General features: G+C 36.4%; 1 protein-coding gene across 1 annotated transcript in view; it reads right to left on the minus strand.

Moving 5' to 3' along the window:
- LOC140693441 (thrombospondin type-1 domain-containing protein 7B-like) overlaps positions 1-10,995 on the minus strand; it is a 160,567-nt gene extending 149,572 nt beyond the window's left edge. Inside the window, 1 exon segment of the mRNA XM_072957307.1 lies at positions 10,930-10,995. Within this exon segment, the coding sequence (XP_072813408.1) occupies positions 10,930-10,995 (66 nt within the window).
- Between the last annotated feature and the right edge of the window lie 511 nt (positions 10,996-11,506).

Here is an 11,506-nt window from a genome sequence, read left to right on the forward strand (position 1 = left end):
GTTCTTATTTCATGAAATAAATATTATTTTATTGGATGTCTGCTTTACTTAAGAGGTCAAATCCTTAATTACATCATTAATAATTATGTTGAGATTTATTGCCTACAAGGCACGGTTTCTTTGGAAGCAATTAAAGAACATTAAATATTTCAGATCATTTATGTAAATCTAACTGGCCCCACTGGTTAGAAGAATAATTTTCTAATCCTTTGAGGCGGTTAAAATAGCACTTATTAGGTTATTTGTAATGTAAATAGGCACTTTTTTTCCTGAGACATAATAAATGGAAGGAAACATCCACTTAATAAATTTAAGATTCTATAATATCTTAAGTTTTTAACCCATTATATTGCTTACTTGCCAGAGACACAATGTATTTTTGAATCCCCAGTGCCTAGAATAGTACCTCATTCATGATAAATATTCAACAAATGGTAATTGAACTAAAGTAGAAGTGAGCTGAACAGATGTTTTAGGCTCTGAGATATTTCTAGCATTCATAGGGGTAGCACAAATTGAGAACATTTTTAAATGCTTAGGAATGTTCCAACACAAATATATCTCATCTAGGTCCTATTACTATGAGTTAAAACACTAATTTAGAGGCAGACAGACCTGGGTATGAATTCTAACTTGTCCTGAATAGTTGTGTGTCACTCTGTAAGTTATTTCAATTTTCTACATAATGGCTCCCTTATCTAAATACGTGAATAAGAATTCCTACCATTATTTCACAGGAGTTACATGATAATTAAATGAATTAATTAAAGTAACAGGTGCATAAGAAGTGCTCCATATGTGTTGGTGGTGATGATAATAATGATGATGCATATCTACCAACCTCCCCTAATGTCTTTAGATTTTGCATAAGTTCACTGTAGATATAAGGGAATGTGTGAAAGACTATTCTAGCATAGGAGAGGAGTTAGGAAGAATGTAGAAAATAATGAATCTACCAAAAGGCATTTATGCAAAGATATGCAAGGCACCATCTGATTTGTCAGTTTGGTTGCTTTGGCAGCAGATTTGCCTATCCATGATTTTTATTTTGCTTGGGGTAATATTCCATTAGCATATATTTCAGCAGGGAGCGACCCTAAGAAACAATACTGAATGGCAAGAGAAAAGTGTCAAAAAGAAAAGTCTGCAACAGGGGTTCTCATTTAGGTAATCAGAAATGACTGAAAGTGCCAAGAGGGAGGATAGCAGAATATTCAAAAAAGAATCAAGTTTCCATTATACATAGCTCTCGGAAGATACGGGAACAAACCTGCTCTGAGGTATTTGGGGGAGGAAACCTAGACAATGCCATTTGAGCACCCTTAAGCTACAAACACTGCCACTGGCAGTCTGGGTATCTGATGCATTACTCTGCTTACAGAACCAGCCTCATGTGACTTTCCAATCTAGTTTGCAAAGATCAGCCAAAGCTCGGGAAACCACATTTTCTTTCCCTGTGAAATTCACAAACTGTGAAAGCTTAACCACCAACCTGTCTTATACATCAAGCAAAAGCTGAGATGACTTACAAGATCTTTGCTAAGCATGCCAAACTCATTTTTGGACATCTGGGTACCATGGGGCACTCGTGCCCAACTCAAAAGTAATTATACATTGTTTACCATCAAGCTGTGACAGAGGTTCCTCTAATTTCATACAAATGAAACTTCAGCAACATGGAAAGGGAAATCTGTTCTGTTTCCCTCATTAATTGCTTTACCTACATCTCAAGTCTGTAAAAAAAAAATGACTCACTCTTCCAAACTGATGTGTGGAAATGGAAGAAAAGTATGTGTGATAATTTACCTCAAAATACAAAAAGTGCCAATGTTAGAGTAGGCAATACTGTTTCTCTAACTCCAAAAAGATCTTCAGCTGTCTTATTATTCGCTTATTATAATGGAAGAGAATAGCCTGACAACTGATTTTGGCAGAAGTTATTATATGTATGTGTGCAAAGGAATAAGTATGTAAATAGAGAAAAATGTAAAACTTCCAATGTTAATCTATATTTTAATACTCAAGCATATCTTGACAAGCTTTCAAATACAGAATGCATGAAATTCATAAAATATATATGAGCGTGATTGCATTACTTTTTCTAATTTATTTTCCCCCTCAATGAAAATTCTGCCTTTGAATTCTTTTTTATTATGCCTTTTATTCAATTGAATACCCATGCATAAAATACAATAAACCTTTGCTAATTTCATAAAATATTGAACCACTGAAAATGCAAATGGAATTTCATTATCTTTATGTGCTTCTGGGCCTATCTCACAGTTTAATCTAAAAACCTAGTTAAGGAATGCATGATTTCTTAGACACTTATCCTGATAAATTACTTTCAGTACCTTTGAGAAGAAATATTCAAACAAAACTCAGAAATAGCATTTCCACTTGTTTAAAAGTAGTCAAAGCACTCATTCACAAAGATCAGGAGATTAAAGAAGACAACAAATGTGGCCAATGTCTCAACATTGTCTCAACAACTTCCAAAACAAGTATGTCTCTCACCCTCTCACAAGGTTTAGAACTAAACCAAAATCTTGTAAGAAAGTAAAGACCCCTTCTAGGGGGTCATATCTTTATCAAGTCAGTGTTTTAAAACTTACTGTATTGTTCTGATTTCCTAATCTACATAACTCCTTCTGCTGAAGGCATATGGCATTTCTCCCGGCCAGCAGTCTCCTCCATACATTACAGAAAACAAACACCTTGTTCCAAATGATCCCTCTCTCTGTGGGGACTTTGACTATTCATTTTCAGAATCTGTATAACCTTCCTTGAAATCTGCGGTGCTTGTAGAAGAAGCTGAGGATAGTCTTTCTTAAAATGCTTACATATCTCTTTATCTTCTACCAAAGGCATGGCTTTTAAAACTCGAATATTTATTAATACCATGCTAGAGATTCTTATTAAAATTCATATTCTTATTTTAATAGGTCCATTTCCATTTGTTCCCTGGTCCTTGAAGTCAGCAACCTTAGATGCTAAACTTAAGAACCATGGTAAACAGAAGGAAAATCCAGATAAAAGTACATAAATTAACACTGTAACAATGTTAAGTACTTATTTCCCCAAAATGAAACCAGCTTCTATGGGAAAAACACATATACTGCCATTAATACATAAAATCTATGGGATGAGGTTATCAGCTAGAATCACAGGTTTTATTTGTTTCTTTCCTTCCCACTGGAAACATACTGACATATGAATTCTCATAATAGTATAAATATTATTACTATTAATACTATTGTTGTTATTATTAACAGATTCTGAATTTTACTACAAAGGAAACAGTTTAAAAATTCTTTTAGTTTTCAATGTTAGATTAGAATCAGTATTTTCCTTTCTCTATTATGTTAACTTGATTTTCCATATAATCTAGGAAGCATCCTATTAAAAAAAAGACTTAATGTCATTTGCTAAAGGGTGTATGTAATACACAATATAAACATGTTTCCTTACATGTATATCAGATGCACCTACATTTATGCCAATCATAAGAACTATACACAACAAGAATATCTTTTTTAAAAAAAAAAGCTATGTTTGTACATCATTTGTTTAATTAAGACATTATACTTTGGTGAAATGTGTGAGCAAATAAAACTGGCTCAGGACTTTGGTTTAACCTCGGTTTTAAATTTTTTCTGCTTTACTGGAAAAGAAGATGAGACTTTTGGGTACACATTTAGAAGTTATAAAGGCAATCTTATTTAATTTTAAACACCATTAAATTTAATTTAATAGACATTAAAACATAAACAGAACTTGAATTCACAGCTTCAGTATATTACAACTCCACCCTAATGCAACAAGTGGATCCTAAAAATTTTACTTGCATAAAACATAGTATTGAGTTATTATGAAGTTAAGGGAACACCTGGAATGAGCCTGAGGCATCACCTGTGTGTTCCTGTGGATCCAGTCCTGCCTGTCTTTTGTCATCACCTGGTGGCTGCTGTCCACTTTGGTTTAAAAGAGAAAGGGAACAATTCCAGTTCTGAAGCCTGGCTGAGGTTTCCAGAATCAAGATCAAAATTCCAAAATGGGCATGTAGCTTTTTGAATTAGAGCTTCCTCCAGATATACGCCCTGGAGAGGGACTGCTGGATTGTATGGTAAGTCTATTTTTAGTCTTTTGAGAAATCTCCACACTGTTCTCCATAATGGCTGCACCATCTACATTCCCACCAGCAGTGTAGGGGAGTTCCCTTTTCTCCACACCCTCTCCAGCATTTATCGTTTGTGGACTTTTTAATGATGGCCATCCTGACTAGTGTGAGGTGACACCTCGTAGTTTTGATTTGCATTTCTCTGATAATTAATGACATTGAGCATTTTTTCATGTGCCTATTGGACATCTGTGCACCCCAATGTTCACAGCAACACTATTTACAATAGTCAAATATCCACTGACAAATGACTGGATAAAGAAGTTTTAGTATATTTACACAATGGAATACTACTCAGCCATCAAAAACTAATAAAATCACACCATTTGCAGCAACATGGATGTCCCTGAAGAATGTCATTCTAAGTGAAGTAAGCCAGAAAGAGAAAGAAAAATACCATGATATCACTCATATGTGGAATCTAAATAAAAGGAAAAAAGAAGACACTAATGAACTCATCTACAAAACAGAAACAAACTCACAGACGTAGTAAACAATCTTATGGTTACCAGGGGAAAGGGGGTGGAAAGGGATAAATATGGGAGTTTGAGATTTGAAAATGTTAGTCACTATATAAAAAAATAGATTAAAAAACCCAAATTCTCCTGTATAGCACTGGGGACTATGTTCAATATCTTATACTAACCTTTAATGATAAAGAATATGAAAATGAATATATGTATGTATATGCATAACTGAAATATTGTGCTGTACACCAGAAACTGACACATTGTAATGGACTGTACTTCAATTTAAAAAAATTAAGGTTAAAATTTAAAAAATCCCAAAATGATTTTCTTAGTATTGGCTTCTCAGCCCAACCCAATCTAGCTAGGAGAATACTGGGGATGAAGGGGGCAACTCTCTGATTCTCCATTTGAATTTTTTTAGTATCAGTAGATAATGATACATGTTCTATATAACAGTAGTATGATCTGTCATATACAATAACAGATAATCACACAGATATTAAATAGATCATCTGTTAGTATACTGCCATACAATACTATCATATGTGATCATCTGCTATTATATATGCCAGATCATACCATTAACTGCATTACAGTATAATACAAAGTGCATTATATATGATATATAACCTTATATAAACTTAATGCTAAAATCTAAAGATATTTTATCATATACAACCTTTATATTATATAGGTTAGACTTATAATATTAACTAAGACCTAAGATATTATATATTATAAATTATATATATATCATATATTATATGATATACTATATATTATAATTTTATATATAATTATCTGCTAATTTAGTAAAAATTCAAGTGGAAGGAGAGAGCTGGTGCTATACATCAGCAGACACACTGAAGATGTGTCAGATATGTATCTGATAACTGACTGATATCTATCCATCTGTCTGTCTGTCAATCATTGGAATATAAATAGTAAAAGTAGTCACAGAAAATTTTGACAGAATTTATGTGCTGTGTCAAAGAAAAAAACAGAGATGGACGGTAGTCAAAATGGTTAAAAAAATATGTATCTTATTCAGGACTCTTGCAACTGGGAAAAAGAGACTTCAGTATAGAACTGGACTCAATTCTAAAATAAGGAAAAGTGGGGATTTATAGCCAAGGAGCAGAGTAGGGAGCTGGTGGATGGAAAATTACTAAGAGGGTAGTGTAATTCTTGATAAAATGATCTAAGAGGATTCTTGCTGAAGGCGGGCCAGGATGATCAGGTAGCCCCTGGGTGATGATGAAGGGTGAGGAATTTGGTCAGATACTAAGGGTGATCAGAAATCAAGGGTGGGGCTTCTCTCTAAACTGACTTAGTAGAATCTCTGCTAAAGCTGGATGCCACAGGACAGAGATGAAAGCTTGAGGAGGGGCCCAGCTGAGCAGAGAGTTCAGAGGAGTCTGACCAAAGTCTGGTCAAGGAGAGAATCTGTCAGCCCCTGATATGCCAACACTTCTCAGTGTACTCAGAAATATCTCAGAGTCTCCTTCAGAAGCAGGCTTTCAAAGATACTACATATCTGATGAGCTTTCCCTGTAACTCTTGTTTTTAAGCATAGAGATACTAGCTTACAGAATTAAGGACAATTTCTGTTCAGGCAGATGCCATTATCTGGACCTGAGTTGAGTTACATTCCTGTCCTGGAACCTTTATTTAGGGATCAACTATCAAGGAAAGTATTCTAATTCTTATTTTGAGTCCTTAGACAGGATTTTATATAATTTGCTGTTCTTTCTCAGGTCTTTTCTTCATAACATTTTAGTTTTGTCCCTGGAGCTGTCCTCAAAGCTTACTGCATCATTTTACATATTAAACATATTCAATACTCATCTTAAAAATGCTTTATATCCATGAATGACTAGAGACTGCCTGGAGCTACATAATTTCTGAGCTAAAAGTCTCAGGACAAAAATGACATTCTTTTCATAGTAAAGAAAATGCCAGCTTAGAGATGGGGCCTACCTTAAAGCATTAGCTATTAGCATATCAGCTCTCAGTGTAGTCCACTTTCAAAGCCAATGGTCTCAACCCAGACCACGTCTTAATTTCCCTTAAAACTGCACTACATACTATTTCTTTTGGTCACATTTTCAATTACCTGGGTTTGACAGAAATCTTGAGAAATCAAATGGGCTAATTTTCAAGCATTCTCAAATCTCATCAACTCTTGGTAAAGAGTTTCCTTGTCTAGGGTTTTCACAATTCTAATAAGAATACCTGATTCTGTACCATTTCTGTGTCTCTGAAATGCTAGAGGATATGTGTCTTTGAAAATAAAACAAAAAGTTTACTCATGACAAAATGAATCCAGGAAAAGACATCGATAAAACTATGGTATCTGACAAAAACAAACATAAGGTAAAAACTGACCAGGATCTAGACCGTAAAACCCAAAGTGGCACCTTTTTATACAAAACGCAGCTTTTAAAAATATTTAGTAAAACAAATATTTTAAAAATTGTTGACTTTTAAAGAACACATTAGAAAACATCACTACAAATACTGTTTTGGTTTTATATTCTTTTATGTTTGCATTCATGTCAGAATATCCCTTTCCTTTATTAATCTCCGTGATGACAGAATCTGTTTCTATTTTTCTCAGCATGGTATCCTCACTCCTTAGACTGAATCTAGCACAGAATGTGAATTCAATAAATACGTGCTGAATGAATGAATGTTGGCCTACCGAGAAAGGCTGATTTCTGCCCCCAGGTTTACTGAGGTATAATTGAGATATAACATTGTGTTAGTTTTAAGTGTAAAATGTGACGATTTGATACACATATATTAGTGATGGTGAGAACATTTAAGATCTATTCTTAGCACTTTTCAAGTATGCAATACAGTACAGTTAACTGTAGTCACCATGCTGTACATTATGTCACCACAACCTATTCATCTTGTAACTAAATTTTGCAGACTTTGAGCAATATCTCATCATTTCCCCCACCCCCAGGCCTGTCAATCACCATTCTATTCTCTGTTACTTACTATGAGTCTGATTTCTAGAATCCATATATAAGTGAAATCCTATTGTATTTGTTGTTCTCCATCTGAGAGACAAATTCTCTTATTTCCTCTAGCAGAATACCCTCAGAATCCATCAATCTTGTCACAAATGGCAGGATTTTCTTTTTATGGCTCAAATAATATTCCATTGTACGTATATACCACATTTTCTGTCTCTGTCAATAGACAGGTTGTTTCCATGTCTATTATTGTGAGTAATGCTGTAATGAACATGGGGGTGCAGGTATCTCTCTGAGATAATAATTCATTTCTTTTGGATATATTCCCAGAAGAGGAATCATATGGTAGTTCCACCTCTAATTTTTTGAGAAACCGTCACACTGTTTTTGATAGTGGCTGTACCAATTTACATTCCCAAAAACAGTGCACAAAGTTCCAATTTCTCCTCACCAATACTTGTTACCTCTTGTCTTTTGGGTGACAGCCATTCTAAGGCAATATCTCATTGTGGTTTTAATTTACATCTCCCTGATAATTACTGAAGTTTAACATCTTTTCATGTATCTGCTGGCCATGTATATGTCTTCTTTGGGAAAATGTCCATTTAACTTATCTGTCCATTTTTAGGGGGGCTATTTGGCTTTTTCTTTTTGTTATTGAGTTGTATGAGTTTCTTATATATCTTGGATATTAACCCCTTATCAGATAAATGATTTGCAATTTTTTTCCATTCCGTATGTTGCCTTTTCATTGTGTGGATTGTTTCTTTTGCCGGGCAGAGACCTTTTAGTTTGATATAGCCTCACTCGCTGATTTTTGCCTTTGTTGCTTTTACTTCTGGTGTGATTTCCAAAAAAATCACTGCCAAGACCCATGTCAAAGAGCTTTTTCCCATGTTCTCTTCCAGTTTTTTAGTTTCAGGTCTTAATTTTAAGTTCTTAACCTTACTTTGAGTTACTTTTTGTGAGTGGTGTAAGATAAGGATCCAATTTCATCCTTTCACATGTGAATATCCAGTTTTCTCAACACCATTTATTGAAGACTATCCTTTCCTCGTTGAGTCTTCCTGGGTCTCTTGTCAAATACAAGATGACCACATAAGGGTTTATTTCTGGGCTCTCAACTGTCTTTCCTTGTTCTACGTGTCTGTTTTCATGCTAGTATCATACTGATCTGATTACTACAGTTTGTAATATAGTCCAGAATCAGGAGGTATGACTTCATCACTGTTCTTTCTCAAGATTGCTTTGGCTATTTGCGGTCTTGTTTGGTTCCATACAAATTGTAGGATTGTTTCTCCAGTGAAATTTTGATAGAGATTACATTGAATCTATAGATGACTTTAGATGGACATTTTGATAACATTAACTCTTCTTTCTGATCCATGAACACAGGATATCTTCCCATTTCTTTCATTGACATCTTATAGTTTCAATGTACAGATATTTTTCCTCCATGGTTAAATTTATTCTTGAGTATTTTTTGTTTGTTTCAGATGCTATTGTAATGAAACTGTTTTCTTTGTTTATTTTTAAGATTGTTCATCGGTAGAGTATAGAAATGGAACTGATTTTTATACATTGATTTTGTAGCCTGAAACTTTACTGATTTTATGTATTATTGATAAGCAGTCCCCTCACCCCAAGTGGCAACCTAAGGATTTTCTACATATAAACTCATGTCATCTGCAAAGACAGACAATTTTACTTCATTTTTTCCAATCTGGATGCCTTAAAGCTGATTTTCAATCCTTGATTTCCTTTTTTTTAACCTGGTAAATAGGCAGGAAATCATGTAAATACCACAAAAGACAATTTGAATTAACAACCATAATTTCAATGACAAAAACAACAGCAACCCCACACCCCCCAAAAAAACTCATGGAGACTTCACTGTTTATAAAGTCATTTCCCACATCGTGTGTCAGACATTCCTCACCATAGGTATTAGCAGAGATATTAATACTGATCTTATTTTGGCAAGTAATCTGAGGTACAAGAAGATTTATTGTATTGTCCCATGTCAGCTAACACATGGTGGAGCCGTAACTCAAATATAAGTCTTTCTACTAATATCATTTATAAATTCTAGACTAAAAGTTCACCTAAATAAGGGCACATGATTATAATATTAAAATAGATAGTTTAAAATGAAAATTAAATGATTATATATGCTTCCTAAATGATTGAGCTTTGTACATTATTTTTCATTTAAAATACTGCCTATATTGCAAAAATCTTGAGTTTGAGACATTTAGAGCACAACTATGGCATTACTTTGTGTGTGTGTGTGTGTGTTGTGAATGTAGGATAGAGTCAGGTTGAGGTCACAGACAAACAAAATGAGTTAATAGTTTTAAATGGGCTACTTCCCATTGTTCAATGTCAAATTTTATGAACAAAAATATCAAACAGTTGGACCATAAAATACTCTTCCTCATGGCTAATATCTATTCCTGTTTATGTACATTCTCACCTCCTGAGTTAATGTGAAAGATATTTGAGGTCACTGGCTACCTTTGAAACACTGAATGCCTGGGAAGTATCTTGCCGTAATAGGTTCTTAATGAATGTTCACCTTCACAAACTGCTGAATTTCAGACCAAAAAAAAAAAGCCAAAAAATATAGCTGAGAAAGAATAGTTAATGTTCCTACAATCAACAGGATCAAATCTCAAAAGAAACAACTATAATATGAATAAATTCTCTTTTCTTCCCCAAATGAATTATTGTTTTCACAACCCTTCAAAATGAATAAAAGATAGATAAGGAGATCAAAAGCCATCTGACATCCCAAAGTCTGATGTACCTAGAGGCCTAAGTACTATCTTCTGAAACAACTATTTTAAAAACTTCAACTTTTGAGAAGAGGCAAGATAGCGGAGTAGAAGTACGCTCGTAAGTCACCCTCTCCCACAAATACAACTAGACCCACATCTACAGACCCACTCAGCCAACCAGAGCACCTGTGAAACTCCGACAGAACATCGCCCTCTTCAAAAGATAAAGACGCCAAAAATCTGGTAGGAGAAAAGGAAAAAAGAAAGAACAAAAGGCAAAGCAGCACGGGACAGGTCCCATGGGGAGGGAGCGGCAGAGGACTGGCGCTCACTCGCTGGGTCTCCCCTCTCCACCTGAGAGGCCAGCGGGATGGAGGGGGAGCCTCTGAGGCTTGGATCTGTACAGAGCAGCCCATGTCTGACAGAACAAAGTTAAACAGGCACAGAGCGTCCCCCCGACACCCAGCCTGAGACACGGGCCGGCAGCGGCAGGCAGGGCCAGGCTGCACAACCTGGGGGGATGACGGGGGTGGCTGCACCGAGGCAGCTCCAGGGGACAGCAAGGGGCTGGACGCCATGGTTGTGGGTGTACAGGGCAGAACAACCTGGGCCCTCCATAAAACAGCAAGGTTGATGTGCGCTCAGGGGAAGGGTGCATACCCTCATCTCTGAACATCCGCGGAAACTTTTCAGGGGAAGAGAGGTGGGGCCCAGGCACAGCCGCCATATTCTCCAGCGCTGAGCACCCAGGCGGGGGCAGGGGCGAAACGTGCATCCGCACCGAAGGGCTCAGCAGCCTCAAGGGCCAGACTGAGACGGGCCTATAGCTAGGGGCAGATAGGATCCTTCCACCCTGGTCCCTCAGAGAACTTGCTCCAAAAAGAAAAACAAGGAGCTGGGTCTTGGCTCGAGTAGGGATGAGGCTGCCAGTCGGTCTTCCCTGAGCCCACCCACGGAGCGCCGGCCAGGGCGGAGTGCCAACCAGGACGGAACACACAGCCGCACAGAGCAGCGGAGCTACCCGCGGCGCAGGCAGACGGAGAGCGGGTCCCCCCGTCGGGCAGGAACACAGCCCCTGACTGAGGTGCT

The sequence above is a fragment of the Vicugna pacos genome, unplaced genomic scaffold (assembly GCF_048564905.1).
Source record: "Vicugna pacos unplaced genomic scaffold, VicPac4 scaffold_19, whole genome shotgun sequence".
Taxonomy (NCBI): domain Eukaryota; kingdom Metazoa; phylum Chordata; class Mammalia; order Artiodactyla; family Camelidae; genus Vicugna; species Vicugna pacos.